Source organism: Quercus suber, unplaced genomic scaffold (assembly GCF_002906115.3).
Source record: "Quercus suber isolate HL8 unplaced genomic scaffold, Cork oak 2.0 scaffold_182, whole genome shotgun sequence".
Lineage (NCBI taxonomy): Eukaryota > Viridiplantae > Streptophyta > Magnoliopsida > Fagales > Fagaceae > Quercus > Quercus suber.
The window spans coordinates 512,726-535,711 of NW_027069640.1; the positions used below are offsets into that span (position 1 = coordinate 512,726).

At 36.7% G+C, this 22,986-nt stretch overlaps 4 protein-coding genes across 11 annotated transcripts; all 4 read right to left on the bottom strand.

Annotated features, from left to right (window-relative positions):
- Window positions 1-3,974: 3,974 nt before the first annotated feature.
- Window positions 3,975-12,300, bottom strand: LOC112020955 (putative disease resistance RPP13-like protein 1). 8 transcript variants are annotated; one of them, XM_065778390.1, is made up of 7 exons: window positions 8,276-12,300; window positions 7,020-7,129; window positions 5,839-6,170; window positions 5,573-5,704; window positions 5,180-5,387; window positions 4,539-4,887; window positions 3,975-4,437 (listed from the first exon to the last, which is right to left on the bottom strand). In XM_065778390.1, the coding sequence occupies exon 1, from the start codon at window positions 12,061-12,063 to the stop codon at window positions 8,311-8,313; it is 3,753 nt and encodes a 1,250-aa protein (XP_065634462.1). In that variant the 5' UTR covers window positions 12,064-12,300; the 3' UTR covers window positions 3,975-4,437; window positions 4,539-4,887; window positions 5,180-5,387; window positions 5,573-5,704; window positions 5,839-6,170; window positions 7,020-7,129; window positions 8,276-8,310. The 8 variants fall into 8 exon arrangements, 6 of the variants coding, with proteins under 6 accessions (XP_065634462.1, XP_065634463.1, XP_065634464.1 ...); XM_065778391.1 differs by having other exon boundaries at window positions 5,573-5,715; XR_010630886.1 differs by lacking the exon at window positions 8,276-12,300 and adding an exon at window positions 7,676-8,269 and having other exon boundaries at window positions 5,573-6,170; window positions 7,020-7,544.
- A 1,062-nt stretch (window positions 12,301-13,362) lies between these two features.
- LOC136069648 (uncharacterized) lies at window positions 13,363-14,019 on the bottom strand. The gene has a single exon (XM_065778406.1). The coding sequence runs from the start codon at window positions 14,017-14,019 to the stop codon at window positions 13,363-13,365; it is 657 nt and encodes a 218-aa protein (XP_065634478.1).
- Window positions 14,020-14,130: 111 nt separating this feature from the next.
- Window positions 14,131-16,624, bottom strand: LOC136069649 (uncharacterized). The gene is made up of 2 exons (XM_065778407.1): window positions 16,108-16,624; window positions 14,131-15,800 (listed from the first exon to the last, which is right to left on the bottom strand). The coding sequence occupies exons 1-2, from the start codon at window positions 16,622-16,624 to the stop codon at window positions 14,131-14,133; spliced, it is 2,187 nt and encodes a 728-aa protein (XP_065634479.1).
- Window positions 16,625-16,693: 69 nt separating this feature from the next.
- LOC111993695 (uncharacterized) lies at window positions 16,694-17,479 on the bottom strand. The gene has a single exon (XM_024025517.1). The coding sequence runs from the start codon at window positions 17,477-17,479 to the stop codon at window positions 16,694-16,696; it is 786 nt and encodes a 261-aa protein (XP_023881285.1).
- Window positions 17,480-22,986: the final 5,507 nt, after the last annotated feature.

The following is a 22,986-nucleotide window of genomic DNA, read 5'->3' on the forward strand; positions in this document are numbered from 1 at the left end:
TGCATTCACTCTAAGAAGTTTGAGCTTTTGGTAGAACTCTAATGGAAAATACCACAACGAATTACAATCATGATGTATTTGCAATCTTTCAAGTGAAGGATAGTAATGACCCCTTGGCAACTGAACTGTTCCATGGATTTCAAGTGAGTATAATGCAGTAGGTAGACCACCTCCTGGGAGAGACGTTAAAAGCTCCGCAAAGGACTGCAGGATGTGGCATCCTCCAATCGTGAGTTGACATAGCCTAGGTGGTAATTGCTTTAACAACACTTTATCACAATCACTTGACTGCATTCTAAGGAGAGCTGTAGCTATAGGAATTGAAGTAACAAGCTGATGACATTTTTCAATTTGAAGTTTGATTAAAGAGAGAGGCTGATTGTGCTTAGCTTAGGACATTTAATTATGCAAAGCTCTTGGAGAGCAGAGAAAACTACACCTTTGTACTTATCTTCATCCTTGCCTTCAAATAAAAATCATTTTTGCCACTCTGGCATGTCTTTGAAGCTTAATTTTTCAAGAGATTTAAACGGCTTAATTGTGGAAGATCCATTCCCATAGAACTCATGATCTTCAAGTGATACAACATGAAAACCTTCAATAAAAAGTCTTGAGTATAGGAAGATGCCCAAGTGGAGGCAAGGAGAAGCAATACTTAAAAATTGCTAAGCTAGATGGTTACCATATTAGAGTGTGAACAAGCCTCAAACCAATTTGGAAATCTTGTACCCCTATAATGTTCAATGGTGAGAGATTCCAATTTTGTATCAGGGTGCAATTCTTCATGCACATTTCTTTCATTTTTTGAATTGTAATTGTCATGACCCCATCGCAGCACCAACTTAGACAAAGACCGTTTATCCTTCAAATTGACCTCCATAGCATCTCCAGCATGTTGAACGTTTTGCAAGTTTAGTATAGACGATGATCCAGAAAGATGATGAAGTTCTCTCGATTCTTTAATACTAGATCCATTGTGTTTGCTCACAACAAAGGTAGTTAATTTTTGGAGATTTATCAATTTATGCATATGCAATGGCATCTCTTCCAATTTTGTTTCAATTGTATCAAGGTGGCACAAGTTGACTAATCTCCACATTTTGGTGGGCAGCTTAGTGATGAATATGGTTTTCAGACCCGGACGGTTCAAAGAACTGGAGAAGGGAGAGGTTCAAGGTTTTTAAGGTCGGACTGAGGTCCAATTGAGGTTAAACCGTGATGACATCAAAATTAATTTAATATTAATTAAAATACAAATAAATGTATTAAATGTGTAAAAATATGAAAATTTAACTTTAAAAAAATATTAAGCAATTAAAACAACTTTCAAATGTATTTTCGTTATTTTTATAAAGTGAATAGAAAATAATAAATATAAACAAGCTTTAAAAAATTGTATTTATTAATCTTTAAAATAAAAAATGCATTTTAATTTAAAATAAAATTATTTTTAACATAAATTTACAATTTTCATATTCATAGTTATTGATGTGAAAGAATAATTCTTGAACAAAAAAAAAAAAAATAGAAAATACTATTAAGTAAATAGTGATAAAATTAAATCCAATACTATTTATCTTGTAAAATTAAAATAAATATAATATAAAGCCTACTAGTTCAGTGGTTAGCGTGTTGGATAGGAGTCCAAGACTCCAACAAGGTCGCTGGTTCTATACTTGGAGCATGCGTTTTTCTCAATTAATTTCAAGACCCGTTTTCACTTGCTAAATAACCGGATTGGGGTCCGGGTCACAAGTAATTGGGTTGGATAGTCAGGTCCGGTCTAGATCTCACAACCTTGGTGAGGAACTTACATCTTGATATTAACAAGGTTTGCAAATTATACAAGTACATACAGAATCCGGTAACCATTCAATTGAAGTGTTCACAACCTTGGTGAGGAACTTACATCTTGATATTAACAAGGTTTGTAAATTATACAAATACATACAGAATCCGGTAACCATTCAATTGAAGTGTAATTGAGATTAGGAATGACAATTTTTTCCAGCTCCGCTTAACCCGCCCCTCCCCGCTTCGCCCCACGCGGGTTTTCTCCATCCCATAAAGGTGGTGGGGCAGGGATGGCGCAAGATTTTAGTCCCATACCACGGGGCGGGGTGGGGATGGATTTAAACTTTTTAGACTTACCCTACCCCGCTCCTTCCAGTCCTTGCCCGCCCTGTGTTGCTAAGGGTTATAATTGTAAATTTCTTATACTCTAATACGCTACTATTTAAACAAACATATTAATATTAGCTTATTTTATTCTACCCAATGTGGTGCTTTGCCTTTATTTTGTCATGTGTTATACTATAAGATTTTTTTTTTTTTTTTTTTTTTTTTTTTTTTTTTTGTTTTTATGATTGTCTTGTTAAACACTTAGATATATTATTCAATTTTTTCTAAAAATTTATTTTATTTGACGGGATAAATTTAGTTGTAATTTCAAGTATATTTTTATTAATGAAATAGGTTTCATTAAAAAAATTATATTAGTTGTAGGGCAAATTAACAAAAAGTAGAGTTTTACAGGGTGGGGCGGGGCTTCGCAGGGCCCCAAGGGACGGGGATGGGTAAGAAAATTTTTCCCGTCAAGCGGAGTGGGATGGGGATGGGGCAAGACAAAATCTTGCGGGGTGGGGGCGAAGATCCCATCCTTTGGACCCACCCCGCCCAATTGCCATCCCTAATTGAGATTCAAATAATGTAGGTGTTTCAACTTTCAAATTGTCAACTGAATTAGGTAACTCCCTCATGTTTCTATTGGCAGAGAATGATAGCACTCGTAAACACTTAAAACTTTAGCAGCAAATTATCTATCGTCATTATTGATAAATGATTCCGTAACAAGTAGATTACTAGATTGACTTGTGGCATGCTCAATTATAAGTCTTCAGTAGATTGGAAGAAACAAGAATTGTTTTTGGGCTGAACTGGGGGAAATTTTCCACTATTTATTTGTTGAATATGCTTATACTTCTTGTACCTGGAAAGTTCTGGCTGAAAAGATGCTATAATTGACCAAGATGTAAGGTGTTAAGAGAAGGAAATAGCTTGGGCAGCAGAATACATGAGGGGCCTGTATTAGTTTGGATTAGTCCATATTGCAAAGACCTTCTGTCTTTTGGACTTTAAGGAATAACACTCTTTTTGGGTGGGAGTAGAAGTTTTCAGTATGTAATAATAGTAGTAAAGTTACCATTAGTATTTTGTCAAGCAGATGGGTTTACACTATTTGCAGCATCTAATAGTGCCTCTGTGATACAGAAGTTTTGAGATGTCAATGATGGACCAGTGACTGTTAGGTAACTAGTAGTACTATTTAAACCACTAGTCTCTCTCTCTCTCTCTCTTTCTGTAACTCTTCTTTATACCAGACAAGAACTCCAGAAACAGAAGCATGAGACTTGTGTTTGTGTGAGACTTTTTGAAGCCCCATCATATAGACATTGGTCTTGTACGACTTATTCATTTTGTATTGAACAAAAGCAACCAGCTCTAGTTGTTGAAATGGGGTCTCAACCCAAATGAATTGGCCTTCACTATTTATTTGTTGAATGTGCTTACACAACTAGTAACCGGAAAAAGTTTGCTGAAAAGATGCTTTATTTGACTAAGATGTGAGATGTAAAGGTGTAAAGAAATAGCTTGGGCAGCAGAGTACGTGAGGAACATGTCGTTATTTGCATTTTTCCATACTCCAGAGGCTTACTGTCTTTGGAAAGAGAAACAGACTCTTTTAGGGGTGGGAGTCCAAGTATTTAGTGTGTAATAGAAGTAGTAGAGTGGATGTTCAGGGTGGGAGTAGAATTGTTCAATATGTCAAAAAAAAGGTTGAATTTTAGCATTAGAAGTTGTTTACAATTCTTCATGGGATCTAATTCCTCGGCAATACTGTTTTTGCTGTAGTATTATGTCTGTTTTTGTTTTTAATCACTAAACCTTTCCTTTTCCCAGTACAACCATCTCAATAGCATTGGAAAAGTACCAACAAAATACAAATTCAAGAATATTGCAGAGTACATCTGAGTAAATTCATTTAGAAAATGATCAAGTTCTTCATATGTAACGATCACAATTGATATTATATAAATTGCCTAGGCAATATATTTCCAATCAAATCTAGAATCTAAAAACTGGAGTTACAGAATTCCGTCCATTGCTCTTCATTGTACCAATTCACACATGGAGGTCCAAACTTCATATGAAGTTAAAAAGAATAGATTGGCTGGACAGATGTCATTAATGCTTGTTGGAAGTAAGTAGCTCTTGGGAAGCTTTGGTTGTAGAAGGTCATATTTGGTTGGTAGCAGCTCCCTTAGATCTTAAAACCAAGCTTATAATTATGTATTCATCAATCGGATGATGTCAAGCAGTTGTCAGTTACGTTATTGTTGGAAGCCTCGACATAAAGCACATATTGTGTTTGAAAACCTGCAGAATAGTTAAGATCTAAACGTCAATCAGGATTGAAGGCCCTAACTTTATGTTGGAAACAAAACTCAAATGAACAAAATTGACAACCACAAAGCTACCTTTGGTTTGAAAACACGTACTGGTAATTGCTAGTATTGACATCATAGAGCCTCAAGAATGGCCTTGATTTTTCATGGAACAAGCACCTAAGCCATCTTGGGAAAGTTTCCCCCTCTATGCCAATCGCATCACAATCTCAACATAGGAAAATTTAGATTATTGATAGTAACAATGGAGTTTCACATCCCCTACTACTGAGGACAGCAAGGACAAAGAGAACAGTGATGTGCTAAGCCTTTTGAACTCTCTGGAGTGTGGAAGAGAAGAAATAACCAAAATTCTGGGGAGGACTGACTTTTTTCCGTCCACCATCAATTCCCAAAGCTCAGAGAGAGGTAGTTTGTTGTCCTGATAATGTACACTTCATTTAAACAGGTGCATATGGAATACAAAAAATGTCCATGCCATTGTGGTAGTATAGCACATATGTTTGGATAACAGAACAAACGATGGCTGTTTGGTCATATCAAGCAAGGTCATGGGTGCAAATAACATAAACGGAATAAAATAAATAAATAAGACAAACAAAGGCATATAACTTGTCAGAATCAAGCCCCAAAATATTCCAGAAATAGTAAGAAAGAGTGATGATGAATTTTTTTAGTAATTACAAATTGTTGGAACAAGATGAGCTTACCACCTTTAATAGCATGATCCGTCCAGCATGGATTTTTTTTGTGTTCCAAGACTTGCAGGCCCACATAGTTTTATAGATAATAAAACAAGAATTCCAAGCAGGGACCTCCAGCGGAAAAGACTCCATTAGTTGATTTCTTCATGATTAAAAACTCTAACAGGAGATGTCATTACAAAGGCCATTCCACCCACATGTGACGTGTCTGTTACATCTGGAATGTGGCATTTAGATAATTATATGGATGAGCATTACAAAGCTGATTACTTCTAATGAGATCAATACCATTTTTTACTATTTTTATTCCATTTCTTATTTGTAGTGTAAGTAATATCTGCTTTCCTCTTTTGAGAAGAGCAAAGGTAAATGGTAAGAATGGAAGCACAGTGTGAAGCTGACCTGCATTGATCAATCAAAAGTACTTCTCTTACTAAGACTGAGAAGTGATTTTTAATCTAAAAAATGTGATAATGGAAGCCACAAGTCTGCACTAGGTTCCACGTGCCGCTTTGTCAAATATGGTCAAATATCCTGCCATATTTCTCAAGACAAATGTTACAATCACATTTTGAACTTTTTATAGTTTAAATTGTTAAAAGAATCAATCTGTTAGTCATTGAATACATAAGATTAAGGAAAAATAATAATAATAAAAATTGAACTACCATAGACTTGTCATTCCCTCAATCTCCCACTTTCTTGTTGTACCACCAGGAGTTTGGACTCAAAATGAAGGAGCTGACTAATGCTGCAGGCACCTCAATGCAGGCAAAGGAGTCAAGTAACCATAAATCCTCAAGATAAGAATATTTTTTCTAGTGACCTGGAAGCATATTAGAAATTTAGGAGTGTGACTGATATAAGAGGACAAGTAGCCACTGATATAACGCCAAATAGATGCTGAGCTTGAGTTGCACTTGTTGACAAATTAAAGTGAATCTGCACAAGAATTCCTTCCCTTCAGCAATTTTTGGACATTGCTTGAAACCTCTCATATCTGTTTTAGCAGTTTTAAAAATCATTTAAAAAAGAGGCAGTAAGCTAACTTGATACTAAGCTGGTTGTAAAGAATTAACTGACAATAAAATTGAATCAAGTTGCTAGCTATCTCTTGTGTGGAGCGAAACAAGGTATCGGGCCTCTTCAAGAGTTTTAGCACCAACCAAAACTTTATAATTGATACTTATGCAGGGGATGTTAGTCTTATGGCAATATTTTCCCTTATTTTGGCATCATTTCTTCTTTGTCATACAAATCAGGAGGCTTGAATTAAGAAACTAAAGCCCTTCTCAAGTAACCAAACATTATTAATGCCTTTTCTTGGGTAGCTCGGTTATAGTTTATTTTGCAAAAACAAATCAATAAATTAAACAATCACCAGGGTTCTATTGTTCCCTAATAAAATTTAAAGAGACAAGGATATCAACAATTGCATGCAGTTATTGATTTAAATGTGCAAAAATCGAACATCTATTATGTCATTTTCAATTAGTGAGGAAGACAAAAGCAAAATTTTTTAAATCAGGGATATCCTAGTAGTGACTATATGAATTGAAAAGCAATGCAGTAATAAAAGATTTAAGATTTTGGGCTGAAGGAACATTAAAAGCAATATTTAAATAAGATTTAAAACTTTTCAGCCTTAGAGAAAAAATTTATGCTCCAGAGTTCTATTTCTTATTTTAGTCACACAAGAATTGAGCATTTCCACATCAAAGAAAAAAAACTTGACACTGATTTTTGAACATGTCATTTCTTAATCCTTTTTATTTTCCTCCATTGTAAATCACGTTTTTTCCTCTCCAAAAATTGAAAGAAATAAGAGGAAGAAATGGGGAATACTCACCAGCATCATACAATCCAAAGATTCTCATGCTTAAAAAATTCAGCAACTGTTGAAGGTATAAAAGCAACACTAGCTTCAAAAGACCCTAGTATCCACCTGAGATTAAAAACCTGCCATATTGTGCCCAAGTCAATTGCCAATATCACAAAAAGTACTCTGCACTTGTAAAACAAATTTATTAATCATCAAAGACATATATATGCTGGAAAAATACTCTGTGGCATTTAGATGATTATATGGATGAGCATTCAAAGCTGATTACTTCTAATAATTTCAACACCATTTTTTACAGTTTTTATTCCATTTCTTATTCATATTATATGTAATTTCTTCTTTCCTCTTTTGAGAAGAGCAACAGTAAATGGTAAGAATGGAAGCACAGTGTGAAGCTGACCTGCATTGCTCAATCAAAAAAACTTCTCTCACTAAGACAGAGAAGTGATTTTTAATCTAAAAAATGTGATAATAGAAGCTACAAGTCTGCACTAGGTTCCACCTGCCATTTGTCAAATATGATCAAATAGCCTACCATATTTCTCAAGACAAATGTTACAATCACATTTTGAACTTCTTATAGTGTAAATTGTTAAAAGAATCAATTTGTTAGTCGTCAAATGCATAAGCTTAAGGAAAATAAATAATAAAAATTGAACTACCAGAGATTTCATTCCCTCAATCTTCCACTTTCTTCTTGTACCACCAGGAGTTTGGACTAAAAATGAAGGACCTGAATAATGCTGCAGGTCCCTCCAGTTGGATTCAAGTAAACATAAATCTTCAGGATAAGAAAAAAAAATTTTAGTGACCAATAGGCTCTGATATCACACCAAATAGATGCTGGGATTGTGTTGCACTTGTTGACAAATTAAAGTGACTCTGCACAAGAATTCCTTCGCTTAACAATTTCTGGATGTAGCATGAAACATCGAATATCTGTTTTATCAGTTTTAAAAATCATTCAGAATAGAAGCAGTTTTAAATCAGTTGAAAAATCTTTTCTCCTTTTTATATGAATGTGAATTATGCCAAAACGTAGTCCAAATACCTACATTCATCTATTTTTATTGGTTGAATAATCATAGTGTCAAGTTTCTCAAAGAATTTAAGAAATTTATTTTAAGAGGTTATCAAAAAATGTTCACGCTGCCCAAATCAAACGTGCCACAAAAAAAAGCCCCAATTCTTTGAAAAGGAATTGTAGGTGATAACAAACAAATACTCCCAACTTGATGGTGCATTTATAAATACAAAATTACCTGATCTGGGCAGAAGTGCTTGTTGACTCATTGTCTCATGTAATCAATTCATCGTCAATCACTATGTTGGGGATGTGAGCAATTTTGGGCCATTCTTCCCCTTTCTCTCTCTCACACCGTTGTTTTAGAAGAGGGCAGCTTTTAAGAATTAAAGAAGAAAGAGAGGTGGGAAAGCCATCTTCTGGTAAGTACAGGAGGTTATCGCAGGATAAAATATACAAGCGTTTAAGAGAGGTGAGATGTTGAAAACCCTTGAGTGATTTCAGATTTGGAAAACCTCCAAAACATCCAATAATATTGATATTGGTAAGAGTGGTAGGCAGCCACGCTTCCTCCGGAAAGGACATCACTTCTTTGCACTTACTGGAGATACTGATATTGGTAAGGGAGTGAAGATCTTGCAATCCGCACCCCATGCGACGGGAAAAAAGTTTGTCGCAGTAGCTGACGATAAGTGTTGATAAATTTAAGGGCAAGCCTCCCTCAGGAAACGATTCCAGTTCTGGACACTCTTCGACTGCCAAAATGTTAAGGGATGGGAGTAGAGTGCGCATATTTTCAGGCAATGACTTTAACTTGTTGCACTTGCAGATCAAAATCACTGTCAAATTAGGGGCGCAGATACCTCCACTAAAAAAGGATACAAAATTAGGGGAAGACGAAATCATCAAATAAGTGAGAGAACTAACATCACGGTAAGATTCCTCTGATGCGAAAAGAGATTCAAGAGTTTTACTTTCATTCACTTCGAGAGATTTGAGTTTTGGATACGACTCTAAGGGAAAAGACCAGAGTGAGTCAGAGTCATCCCTTATCCTTAATGTTTCAATAGAAGGATAGCAATGGCCAGTTGTGATCTGAAATGTTCCTTCAATTTCAAGTGATTTTAAAGTAGTGGGTACACCACTTTGTGGGATTGCGAGACACGTCATAATTTCCACAAAGGACTGCAAGAAGATGCGACCTCCTCTAATTTTGAGGTAATCCAACTTAGGTGGTGATTCCTTCAACACAACCTTATCACAATCACTTAATTCCAATCTATTGAGAGTGGAAGCCCTAGGAATTGAAGCAACAAGTTGTTGACATTTTTTAATTTTAAGTTCGATTAAAGAGGGAAGCAGACTGGGTAGACCACTGCTTAGCTTGGGACATTCAATTATGCAAAGCTCTTTTAGAGTAGAGAAAACTCCACCCTCATCCTCATATTCGCCTTCAAATAAAAACCATTCCTGCCACTCTGGCATGTCTTTAAAGCTTAATACTTCAAGGGATCTAAAATGATTAGTTGTAGAAGAACCATCCCCATAGAACTCACGATCCACATGCGATACAAAATGAAATCCTTGAACATGAAGTCTCTTGAGGACAGGTAGATGCCCAAGTGGAGGCAAGGATGAGCAATACTTACAATTGACAAGCTGTATAGACATCATATTGGAGAAAGAACACTCTTCTAACCAATTTGGAAATTTTGTGCCCCCGTAATCTTCAATGGTGAGAGACTCCAATTTTGTATGAGGACATAGTTGCTCTAGAACATGTCTCTCCTTTTCTGAATTTTCATTGTCAAAGCCACATTGAAACACTAGCTCAAATAAGTGCTGCTTATCCTTCAAATTAACCTCCCTAGCATCTCTAGCATGATGAACGTTTTGCAAGTTCAAAATAGACAATGCTCCAGAAAGATGATGGAGCTCTCCTAACTCCTTAATACTAGACCCAGAATGTTTGCCCAGAACAAAAGTAGTTAATTTTACAAGATTTTTCAATTTTCCCATATGCAATGGCATCTCTTTCAATTTTGTACCAACTAAATCCAAGTGGCGCAAGTTGACTAATCTCCACATCTTGCTAGGCAACTCGATAAGGGATTCACATTTGAACAATAACAAGGTTTGCAATTTATACAAATTACATAGAGAATCTGGTAACCATTTAATTGAAGTGTAACTGAGATTTAAATAGCGTAGATGTTTCAAATTACCAATAGAATTAGGTAACTCCCGCATGTTTCTATAGTTAGAAAATGATAACACTCGTAAGCACTTAAATTTCAACAACAAATCATTAATCATCATCATTGATATCCTATTCCACCTATTCCAAAACCATCGATGCGATAACAAATCTAATCCAAGGAAGGTTCGCAAATCCTTGGCCACGTAGGACACCTTAAATTTCTTAGAGCCATCAAATTCAGTTCTAACATATGAAAAATGACGAGTCTTTCTTGTGATTACACAAGGCTCATTGATCTCCAACTTGAAACAAAACTCTCCACTTATAAATATTGCCAAGTCACTGACTAGGTCATGCATTATGAAACATGATTGGTTGCTACTTGATTGTTGAAAAAATGATCTAGATACCAAATCATCAAAGTATTGTTCACCTATTTCTTCTAGCATTCCATTTCCTTCATATTGCTGTAATAAATCTTCTGCCATCCACAGTAGGACCAATTCTTCCTTTTTAAATTCATAATCCTTTGGAAGGATTGCGCAATAAGCAAAACAACGTTTCAAATGTGGTGGGAGATAGTGGTAGCTCAATCTTAGAGCTGGAAGGATATTAATGTTTCCTTTTGGTAAATCCCATATATCACTCTTCAAAATCTTTGTCCACTTTCTTGGATTTTCTTCAAACCGTAGCAAACCCCCCAATGCTTTTGCAGCTAAAGGCAAACCTCTACACTTTTGGACAATTTTTCTACCGATTTCCGAAAGGACTGGAAATTGACTGGAGCTTCCATTTTTAAATGCATGTTTTTCAAATAATGACCAACATTCTTCGATTGACAATTGATTTAGAATATAAGCCGAAATTGTGCCTACTATTGATGCAACTATTTTACTGCGTGTTGTAACAATAATCTTAATCTCTTGTGCCCCACATCTAAAAACTTTTAGTAACTCAACCCAATCATCATATTTCTCATTCCAAACATCATCTAAAACTAGGAAAACTTTCTTCTCCATGAATTTCTCTCTAATCTTATTTTGCAGCAAATTCATGGTTTGAATGTCACAAGCAGAAGAAGTGATCTCTTCAAAAATATTTTTTGCTATTCTGAAATAATCATAATTTTCTGAAACGCAAACCCAAGCTTTGAGATCAAAACTCTCCTTAACTCTTTTGTCATTAAATATAAGTCGAGCAAGAGTTGTTTTACCAAGCCCACCCATACCTACTATGGGAACAACACATATACCATTAACACTCGCATAATCTGATTGGAACATATCAAATATCGCCTCCATATCCTTGTCTCTACCAAACACACCATATTCTTCAGGGCAAGAAGTCGTCAATGGTCGTGATGGTAGTTCAGCAGCAGCAACATTTTCTAGACGGAGGACATCCTTTTGTTTTGTAATAGACTCTAGTTGTTCTAGAATGTTTTCTAGTTCGGATTGTATCCTTTTGTCAAAAGAATTAACAAAAGTAGAGAGAAAACCCATTACCTTACTAGTACTCGTGGATTCAGCTTCCAACTTGCATCGCAAAGCTTCGAACGCAATCTCATCCAGGAGGTCATCAGCAACATAAACAGCATCTTTGAGCTCATCCAGCCACTTTTTCACATCTGGGTCTGTAATTTGTTTCTCCTCTGCATCATTGAGCACAGCACCAGCAGACATCAGCTCCAGCTTCAGCTTTTGCACCAAACGATCAATCAGTTTCCTTCCGTTGAGATAATCTAGGACCTCGCGAGAAGCCACTCTGTCAAACGCCACCTGAAGAAATGCTGAGAGAAATGCTCCACCCACCAAGGCCCCAGCCATAGTCTCTGTTTTCGGTTGAACAAGCTTGAAAAAGAGAGTAAATGCAATAAGGCAGAAAACAGTTTGTGGTGTAAAAGTCTAACTTCTTGGCAGATTTAGATAGATAGAGGTTCTTTTTCTGAGTTCAGGGTTGCCCATGGGGCAATCTATCCGGCTGCTTGACTTCAACTAACACGCTTGATTGGCAGGTGGAGACGTGGCCAATATGATTGGCAAAGAGTGAATAATATAATCAGAAGTAATCCTTTACGTTGGAAGAATGTCCTTGGCAATTTCTATTAAAATAATTTTCAGCATCTTTCTACATGCTTACATTATTGATGATAAATTCGTTCCCAAATTAATTAACGAGGGTCTCTAGGTAAAAATAAAAAATTAATGAGGGTCTCTAAGAAATAATGTGGCAGAAATTAATGAGGGTCTTTAATAAAAAATTTAAAGTGCATGCTCTTTCCCTTAGTTTCTTAGGGGGTGTTTGGATTTGTGTTTCCATCACTCATAATTCTATTTCCATCACTCATAACTCAAAAATAGTAAAACCCATAACTAAGAAATCTGTTTGGTTTTTCATAACTCTATTTCTAGTTTTTGTTTTCATTACTCAATTATTTGATTATTGAGTGATGAATTATGGAAATTAAACATATTTTAGGTATTTTCAGTTTCTATAACTCTGTTTCCAAAGAATATTTGAAAAAAAAAAAAAAAACGAATTTCTTGCTTTAAATGGAGAGAGTCAATATTTCCCATCAATTTGTACAAAAAAAAAAATACTGAGGTTTGAGATTGAATTTTTTGTTTTGGTCTTTTTATTTCAGTTTTGTGTTTTTGAGAGAGAGATAGAGAGTGTGAATTTTCAATATCCGTGTGTGTAGGAGATTATTTAGTTAGAATTCTTTGCCTATAGAGCAAACGAACCATTCATAGCACATCCAAGAAAAAATATTTTTATATTAAAAAATGCTAGAGATACTAACAATTTTATAACATTACCTTTCCAAGCTCACAAGGTAATTAATATGATTATGATCAATGGATTTAAAAAAATGTAATAAATGAATGTTGGCTTACTTTTTTTTTTGTGATTGATGACACAACAATTGGTAAATGTCATGTAGTATTTGCAATATTCTTAGCATTACTCCTTTTATTTTTGTTTTTTCTTTGATAAAAAAAATTATTTTTTATTTATTGACTAATATTTAGGTTTTAATTAATACTCCCACAATTAAAAGATATAGGAGGAAGGAATTCTTTTTTTTTTTTTTTTTGATAGGAAGATTACAATTTTATTTCCACTCAAATAGAAAAAGTTACATCATTGGTAAGAGCTTGCATTAAGAAGCAAGGCGTCTCTTCCATCCATGCTATATAATCGACAATGCCTAAAGCATGTTTTGCCAATAAATGAGCTGGTGTATTACCCTGTCTACGAATGTGAGAAAATTCAACCTGACGAAACAGCCCATAAAAAACAAGTGCACCAGAAATAACTGATGCCACCGATGATGGTGGGGACGAATGACCACACAGAGCATTATAAACTAGCAATGAATCTCCTTCCAAAATGAAATCATAAACACCTACGTCCATTGCAAACTGGAGAGCTATCTCAACTGCCTTTGCCTTCGCCTCCAAAGCTCCCAAAGGTGCATTTATCTTCTGGCTAAGAGCTGCGACCACCAGTCCCTGTTCATCTCGGATAATGACTCCAACCCCTGCTGATTTTTGTGTTTTGAAAACCGCTCCATCCACGTTTATTTTGTAGCTTGCCGTTGGTGGAGGAGACCATCTCACATCTTGGCTTCTCCGTACCGATTCCGTTGAGATGTTCGCACTCCTGTATTCTGCCAGGTATTGCGCACTCCATTTGACCAAAGCCTCTGCCGTCTTCTTTGTCCCACCATGGCGCACTTCATTGCGGTTTGCCCATATCGACCATGCTATAGTGACCATCGTGGCCACCTTTTCCTCGTCGTACTCCTCTCTCATCATCAGGTGCCATACCAGATCGAAGAAAGAATGGATGGCCGACGGTTCAAACGCAAAACAGAGTTTGGTGCATTGCTAAACCTGTCTGGCTCTCTGGCAGCTCCAAAACAGGTGACCCGAGCTTTCCAAACCATCATTACATTCCTCACAGCTATCAACGTCCACCACCTTTCTCCTCTTCAAATTCATCTTCGTTGGCAAGATCTCTCGGCATGCTCTCCAAGTAAAGTGCCGTACTTTATGAGGGACTGGTATCCTCCAAATGCGTCTCCAGAAACTTCGAAGTCCCCTGCCATTAGAGCTGGAACCAACATTTTCAGCTTGAGAATTCTCCATCGCTAGCCTGTATGCACTACGAACACTAAATAAACCATTAGTTGTCGCAGCCCATATAAGCTTATCCGGTGGTAGATGAGTGCTTAAAGGAATGCTTTTGATATTTTCTGCCTCATGGGGAAGAAAAAGGGTGTCTATAACTTGCATTTTCCAACCCACAGAATCATGGGAAATCAGCTCACTTACCCGTAGATCAGCATGCATGAACAACTTAGGGGACACCACCTTGAAAGTAGAAGAAGATGGCAACCATTTGTCACCCCATACACGAATAGATTCCCCATTTCCCACATTCCAACGGATGCCTTGCTGCACCAAATGTTGAGCAGCCATTATACTCCTCCAAGCAAAGGATGGGTGATTTCCTATTGTTGCATTAACAAAATCTGTGTGGGGAAAATATCTCGCCTTGAAAAGGCGATAGGCTAAAGAATCATGCATTACTTGAAGTCTCCACCCTTGTTTAGCAAGAAGAGCCAGATTAAATTGTTTTAATTGTCGAAACCCCATACCTCCATTTGCCTTGGTCTCACACATTTTATCCCAACTAAGCCAAGATATTTTTCTCTCATCACCTTTCTGACCCCACCAAAAATTCCGGATCATACTAGTCAACTCATCACAGAGAGAATCAGGTTTTTTAAAGCAACTTATAGTGTACGTTGGTATAGCTTGGGCTACAGCCTTGATCAACACTTCCTTACCTGCTTTTGAAAGGAGTTTCTCTTTCCAACCTGCTAACTTTTTGCTAAGTTTATCCTTAATATCGTTGAAAGTATTTCTCTTATTTTTCCCCACTAAGGATGGCAAACCCAAGTACTTCTCATGTTGCCGAATCACTTGAGCCCCAAATCTATTCTTTATTTCTTCTTTAATATCATCAGGAGTGTTCTTGCTAAAGAACAAAGCCGTTTTCGTTCGATTCAATTGTTGACCCGAAGCTTGTTCATACACCCCTAAAATTCTTTGTATGGTATTACATTCTTCAATTGTAGCTTTACAGAAAATAATACTATCGTCTGCAAAGAAGAGATGTGACAGGTGAGGAGCACCCCTACAAACTGTTACCCCTTCCATGTCACCCTTATCCACTGACTTTTTTATTAATGCTGAAAGTCCCTCAGCACACAATAAGAACAAGTATGGGGATAATGGGTCACCTTGCCGTATTCCCCTAGATGGGATGATCTTGCCTCCTGGTTTCCTATTAATTTTTACTGAATAGGAAACTGAAGTAACACATTTCATGATCAAGCTCCTTAATTTCTCCCCAAAACCCAGCTTCTCCATAATATTTTCCAGACATAGCCACTCCACTCTATCATATGCCTTGCTCATATCCAGCTTCAATGCCATTTCACCCTTTTTTCCTCCTTTCCTCCCATTAATGTGGTGCATGGTCTCAAATGCTACAAGGACATTATCAGTGATCAGCCTTCTGTGCACAAAAGCACTTTGGGTGTCACTAATAATGGACGGCAGGATCTTTTTAATCTGTTTGCAATCACCTTGGATGTTATCCTGAAAACCCCATTACATAGGCTAATAGGACGAAAATCAGTCACCCTTTTGGGTTCCTTGACTTTAGGGATTAGTACAATATGAGTCTCATTAAAATTAGGAGGAAACAAGCCATGATTAAGGAAATCTAGAATAGTTTTAGTAACTACATCACCTACTATAGGCCAAAATTGCTGATAAAATAAAGGGGCATACCATCAGGGCCTGGAGCTTTTAATGGGTGCATCTGCTTCAAAGCCACATGTACTTCACTGGCGGTAAAAGCTTTGTCCAGCATTTGATTCATTTGTGGGGTCACCTTTGGCTGTATGGCTTGTAACATTTCATTGAACTCTTTTGGATGGCTTGTTTTAAAGAGGGCCGTGTAGTACTCCTCCACTATTTCACCCACCTTCCCTTCATCGTCTTGCCATATCTCCTGTGCATCAAGCATCCCATCAATCTGATTCTTTTTGAGCCTAGCCGAAGCCTTAGCATGAAAATATCTTGTATTTCTATCCCCATCTCGAAACCAATTGATCCTTGAGCGCTGGTACCACATTGCATCTTCCTTTTCATGCCATTTGTTTAACTCCAGTCTTGTGTCCCTCATATCTTGTATGTTTCCTAGAGAGGCCGGTTGCAACTCCAACCACTCCAAATGTTTTTGTAGTTCATTTATTTTCCTCCCAACGTGTCCAAACACGTTTTTATTCCATGCTTCCAGCTGCATCCTACATTGATTTATACATGAGATTAATGGGAAGTCCGACTGAGCAAGAACACCATCACTCCAAGCATTTTACACAATTTCTTCACATTGCGGTTCCTTGAGCCACATTGATTCAAATCTGAATAATTTCTTCATCTTCTTTTTACTGACCCTTTTCTCTAACCGCAACAACAAAGGAGCGTGGTCTGATGCCGAGTTGGTGAGGTGGTGAAGTTTTGCTCTTGGGAACAAGTTCACCCATTCAACAGTTGCTAAGGCACGGTCAAGCCTTTCTTGAATCTGCATTCCATCCCTCGTCACATAAGTCAGCGTAAATCTTGGTCCCACGAAGCCAATGTCACACAAACCACACAAGTTTATTGTTTCTACAAAATTTGCAAGTTGGCGCCTTGGTCTAGAACTCCCACCTTCCTTCTCCGACATGCTCATAATCTCATTAAAGTCACCGATAACCAGCCAAGGCAGCGAAGAAGTTGTGCCCAAATGCTTCATTGTAGCCCATGATTCGTTTCGTTTTGATGTTTCCGGATTGCCATAAAAACCAGTCAAGTGCCACCACCCATATTCAGCCCCACCATTAACCAGTGCATCAATGTGTGACTGTGAGAATGTTTGAATATCAAGCTTCACCTCTTCCTTCCATAACATTGCCAATCCTCCCTTTGAACCAATGCTGTCCACGTACAAACCATGTTTAAACTTACATCTGTCTTTAACCATAACCATCCAATCCCTGTTTGACTTCGTCTCCATGAGGAAGACGATCTTGGGCTCTTCTTTTTTTACCACCTCATACAAGGCGTTAACTGTCCGAAGGTTCCCAAGCCCCCGGCAGTTCCAGTTGAGCAGATTCATTGCTCCCGGCAGGGTTGCTTAGCAACCTCCGCCGATGTAAATTCTGAAGCCATTAACATACTCAGGTTCTTTGTCTCTTCGTCAATTCTGGGTTTCTTTTCTTTTTCCTGTATCCCACCTTCCACGTCAACTTGGTTTCTTTTCTTACGTTTGGGCCCTTCTTGTTCCACTTTTTTTTGTTCACCTAAACTCCTTGGCATGTCATGCATTCTGACCCACGTTCCATTGGGCTTAGGCCCAGTTCCTATTATGGCTCGTGAAGGCCCTTTATCACTGGCTTGTATTTTACTTCTGATGCCACACGCCCCTCCTCTCCTTCCTTTTTTATCTTTATCATTTTCCACCCATCCAGCTGTGAATGGCACGTGTTCTCCTAGCTGTGAAAACCTTGGAGTCAACTGATCATCATGGCTATTAATATCCGCATCTTCAGCCGCCACACTGATTTCCATATCCGTTTTCTTCCCCTCCTGATCTACCGGTACCTCATTATCATCCTTATTTAAAATTTGAATTTCAGAGCCCTCATTAATAGCCCCATCAATTTCCTGGAGGGTAGCCGCAAATTCCGCTGCAGATTGATGTGCTACTGATTTTCCTGATACGTTACTGTCCAGCACGTTCCCAACTGAAGCAGTCGCCGGCGCCGTTTCCGATCTGCCTGTTCCAGTCTTTCCGCCTTTCATTTTTGATGCCCCCGTCGTGCTTTCATATCCTTGAACCTCAACTATGGATTTCTTCGCCGTGTTGAATTGGCTGGCCCTGATCCATGCTCCAAATTGTTGATCATCTACCGATAATGTTCCTTTGCTCTGGAGCCACAAAACACACTCTTTATCGTCATGCGTTAAGTGGCCGCACCAATAGCATAAATTAGATAGTCTTTCATACTGAAAAGACACCCACCCTTCGTTCTCTTCGTCAAATGCCACGCGCCTTCCTCTGCACAGCGGTTCAGATATGTCTATGCTCACTCGCACCCTCATGAAATTTCCTCCCCTCATCTCCGTTAGATCCTTTGGCATAGTAACCTCTCCTAATGACTCTCCAAGACACATTGCTACTTCGGATGTCAAGAGAGAGTATGGTAAATTATGTATCTGAACCCAGAATGCTACCTTGTCGAAAGTGAGTGCCTCCATTGGAGTAGACAGATCGTATCTTTGAAAAACAACCAAGTGTCTGTCAAAAGACCATGGTTCTCCCATTAGTACCTTCTCCACATCCTCCGCCATCTGGAAGGCGAATAATAATCTATTATCCCCTGCTTCACTCACTTCAAATGATTTTCTAGTACGCCATAGTGGTTTGAACGTTTTTGCCACAGAATCCACGTTCAAAGATCTGCGTGTGAAAAACTTCGCTGCTAATACAAAAACCTGTGTTTTCTTATTCTTTGACAGATCAAGCTTGTCCCCTTCTTTCTCCGTCAGTGATAATTTCTTCCAATTCCTAGTTAAGTCCTCCATACCGATCCTATTCTGTCTCCCAAACCCCTGAAAAAACAGCCCACAAGCCCTACTAGTAACTTTGTTACTAGAGGGAACTCAACGTCCTTCTCAACACAAGAAGGGAAACTCTATGCTACGGTATGGAGATGGTGGGAAACCCTATCCTATCCTACCGAGAACCTTCTAGGAATTCTTATTTCTTATAGAAGTAAGTTTCAGGTTATATGCTCTTAGTATTGGATGGTCTCTATAATCTCATCAAATTTTGATGATTAAAAGGACGAGCACAAAGATTGTAATATAGTTCATTACAATTTGAGCCCCAAGGCAAAATCTTTACAATATCTTTAAATGGGTATTTTTATATTAAAATATAAATTAAATAATATTTATAGTTTATTAACCATAAATTTAGTTAATATTTTATATCATTTTATATATATACATTTATATAAAATCTACTGTTCTTATATTTTTAAATATGATTAATTCACTTATATTATAAAATTTGTAGTATTTTTTGTTGGAAATATAACAATGATAAACAAGTTTGATTCAACAAATAATATCTTAAAAAATTAGCAAGGATTGAAAATAAAGGGAAGAATTAGTTACAATCTCACGGTACTATAAAATCATGCAAAAATATTATCCTTAAAGACTAATTTGTGTCATCCAAATCCCTAGGATTAGACTACAGTGTCAACTTTCGTGATGGACACACTTCTATTCGTGGAGGTTCAAAAATAACTTTCTAATGTTTTTCCTTAAAAAAAAAATATAAATTATAGAAAAAAAATTATGTGGGAGAGGAAAAAAAAAAAAAAAACTATGTGACAGAGAATAAGAGCAAAAGAAAATGTATTAGGAAAGTGTGTTGTTATGGGGTATTATATTAGCCACTAAAAACAATAATAATCTTTTGTTACCAATAACCTATAAATTTCCACAACTAATTTACACATAAATGTCGAATGACTATTTTTCTCATAAATGCCTAATGGCTAAAAAAGATTGAAAAAAAAAAGTGTTTGGAACACACATTCACACCAACATTTTTAGGGATTTGGATTGAGTGCAATACCAGTATTACACCCGGTGCAATTACCTATTCCCCACTCACAAAATATTTTTACCACTTTTACTTTTTAACTTTAATTTTTAACTTTTTCTACATTTTTTTAATCAATGGTTAAGATGGAATTTTTTTTTTTTTTTTTTTTTAACTCCCAATCTTAGTCATTGAGAACTATTATATCAAGTGTAGCTGATCTCTGTTAATGGTCATTTTCGTGACAAATTTTATGGTTTGACAGAGTGACTAAGCCCAATTGCTTAGTGGGTCTGACTAATGTATTTTATCAATGTATTCTGCCATGTTGCATGGCCTAAGCTCATGCGAATGGTTGGGGAATTGAGTAGGAATGGTTTTGGTGGGTGTGGGTTAGTTCTCATTGGACTTTTCACATAGGCCCAGCCCGTGAGTGCCACAAAGTGGGCTAGGGATGCTGGGGGCATCTAGGGCCCATGAAGGAGGTCCAATGTCAGAAACTTCTACCCCAGATTTGGCTCCATGCTCTGGGTGACTATGCCCCTAATTTTTAGCCCAGCTCCACTTTCCACACCTAGGCACAGTTGACTCTAAGAAAAGAGCTGAGCAGCCTAGCCCACTCACCCACCCAAATGTAGTTTTCCAAGGCCTACAAAGACTAGAGACAGCAGCTATGAAAAGGAAACAACTTTGTTTCCAAAATCATGCAAAAAGCAACCAAACATTTCCCTAAGCATAAAGCATAATATACCAAGTCAAAGAAATAGCATTTGAAAGGTCCAAAGCCTTCCTCCCACCTAAAAAAACTGGTCACAATCATCGCCTAAAGCTTAATATAAATATGCATCACTAGCCGACAAGAAAGAGAAGGAGGAAAAACGCTTTCCCTAAAATAAAAAATCCAAAACTTTGACACATAAGCCCAATCAGCCACCTAGTGTATGGATTTGAAGGCCTGGAGGTGAAAATACTGATATTGGGGAACTCTCCCTCTCTTGCTCAGGACCTCCCTCAAGTTCTTCCTCTCGGTGATTGCGGGCTGAAATTTCTGACTTATAAACATACAGTTTCTACACTTTATTGTGTTTTCATTTTGTGTTGGTTTCTCTTTCCATAAAGCACCATTAGCCTTTGTGTACCTCACATTGCAAATTTTGGGCTTGGCTCTCCAAATAACAAATGAATTTAACAAACCCAAGGGAAGTTTTGGGCTCATTTTTGCAATCTCAGCCTTTGTCGCAAAACGTCCACAACAATCTCAACCTTTGTCACAAAACATCCCCGACAATCTCAATCCTACCTCTAGCATCACTCAATTTTTTTTAAAGATTTTTTTCAAAGTGGAGGAAAATGTACAACTCACACTTAAAGGAGAAAAAGAAAGTGTTGGGGGGGGGGGGGGGGACAATGTTTAGCTACAAAATTGGTTGTAACTTAAGGATACAACATTACTCAATAAAATAAATATTACTACATATTTTGAAAATTTACCTGTTGAATTGCATGTTCTTTATACTATTAATATACATGTCAAATTTTGTATCAATCAAATATTATTTACTATATGATCTATACGCTTATATTTTATGCATAATTTTGAATTACAAAAACTTGTAATTTGAATAATTTATTGATAATATAACTATTGATATTTAATTTTCTAAAATTTTTGCAAGACTGAAAAATTAAAAAAAAAAAAAAAGTCATTTAATGGTGGCTTTGTCAAAATTAGTGGCGGCACTAGGAATTTTGTTCAGGGTGTTCCTTAGGAAGCATAAATTACACAATCTTATTTCTTTTTAGCTTTTAGGTAATTAGGTTTGATTCAATGTTATTAATTTCATTCTGTTCCAGCTCTAACGACCGAAAAATACCATGCCAGTAAACAAACTAGAACAGTAACCTACCCTATTCCACTTCGGAAAAAATTTCGGGTCATTTTGGTCTATTTCAGGTGTTTTAGAGTGTTTCGGTAAATACTAGCCAAAATTCAAGATTCGGATGGCATGAAGTTTGTGCTTAAAAAAAAAAATGTTCTTAAAACCAAAACAAATTTGCATTTTGTAAACCGAAAAACCTCAAAAGGAAAAAAGAAAAAATGAAAAGAAAAGAAATGAACAAATGTACTTGTACAACTAAAAAAAACAATCGTATTAAGAAATTTGAGACTCAAAACTTGAGAAGAGATACTGCCACACTGGTACTGGTAGAAGACACATAAGTTATGAACAAGGAGAAAGGCAAAATGTAGATGTAAAAGTGTAGATGAAGATGTCATAAAATTTAAAAGTATAAAGTGTAAAAATTGAAGAGAGAGAAGACGTGTGTGGTTAAGAATAAACAAGAAAAAATAATTAAAAATGAGAAGTAAGTAATATATTTCTGGTGAGGAAAAATAATACTAAAATAAAAAATAATAAAAGGTTGAAAATTATGTTGTATTCGGCAGTGTGATTAGTCGAAGGAATCAAGCCATTGCACAGCCTGTAGTAATTTTATTATAATTTTTTTTTTTTTCAGATTTTAGTTCAAAAATTTTTTTATGAGTTTTTCCTTTTTGCTTGAAAGACCCCAATATATTGTTAAGTTTCTCAAATTATAGACCAAAATTTAATTTTGTTGGCATAAAAAAATTCAGGGTGGTCCCAAAATTTTTTTAAAGGTAAATAAATATAAAGTTTTAAATTATTATAAGGATCACCCTAGCCATAAGGTAGCGCTGCCACTGGTCAAAATCCACGTCCAATAAAAAGATATTGAATAAAGTTATAACTTTAGACTATGACAAATTTTGTAAAAAAAATAAAAAATAATAATAATACTTATTAGTTATTGGCCTACGCCAGCCCTGATTGCAAGGAGGCAGAAAAGTCAGTCAACTTCTTGCAACAACGTTAAGTAGATGGGACAATCTAGCTGCCTACTTGACTTTACCTAACATGCTTGGCATGGAGTGAATAACATTCATTAGAGAAGATACTTATGTTGACACCTTATTTTGCAAC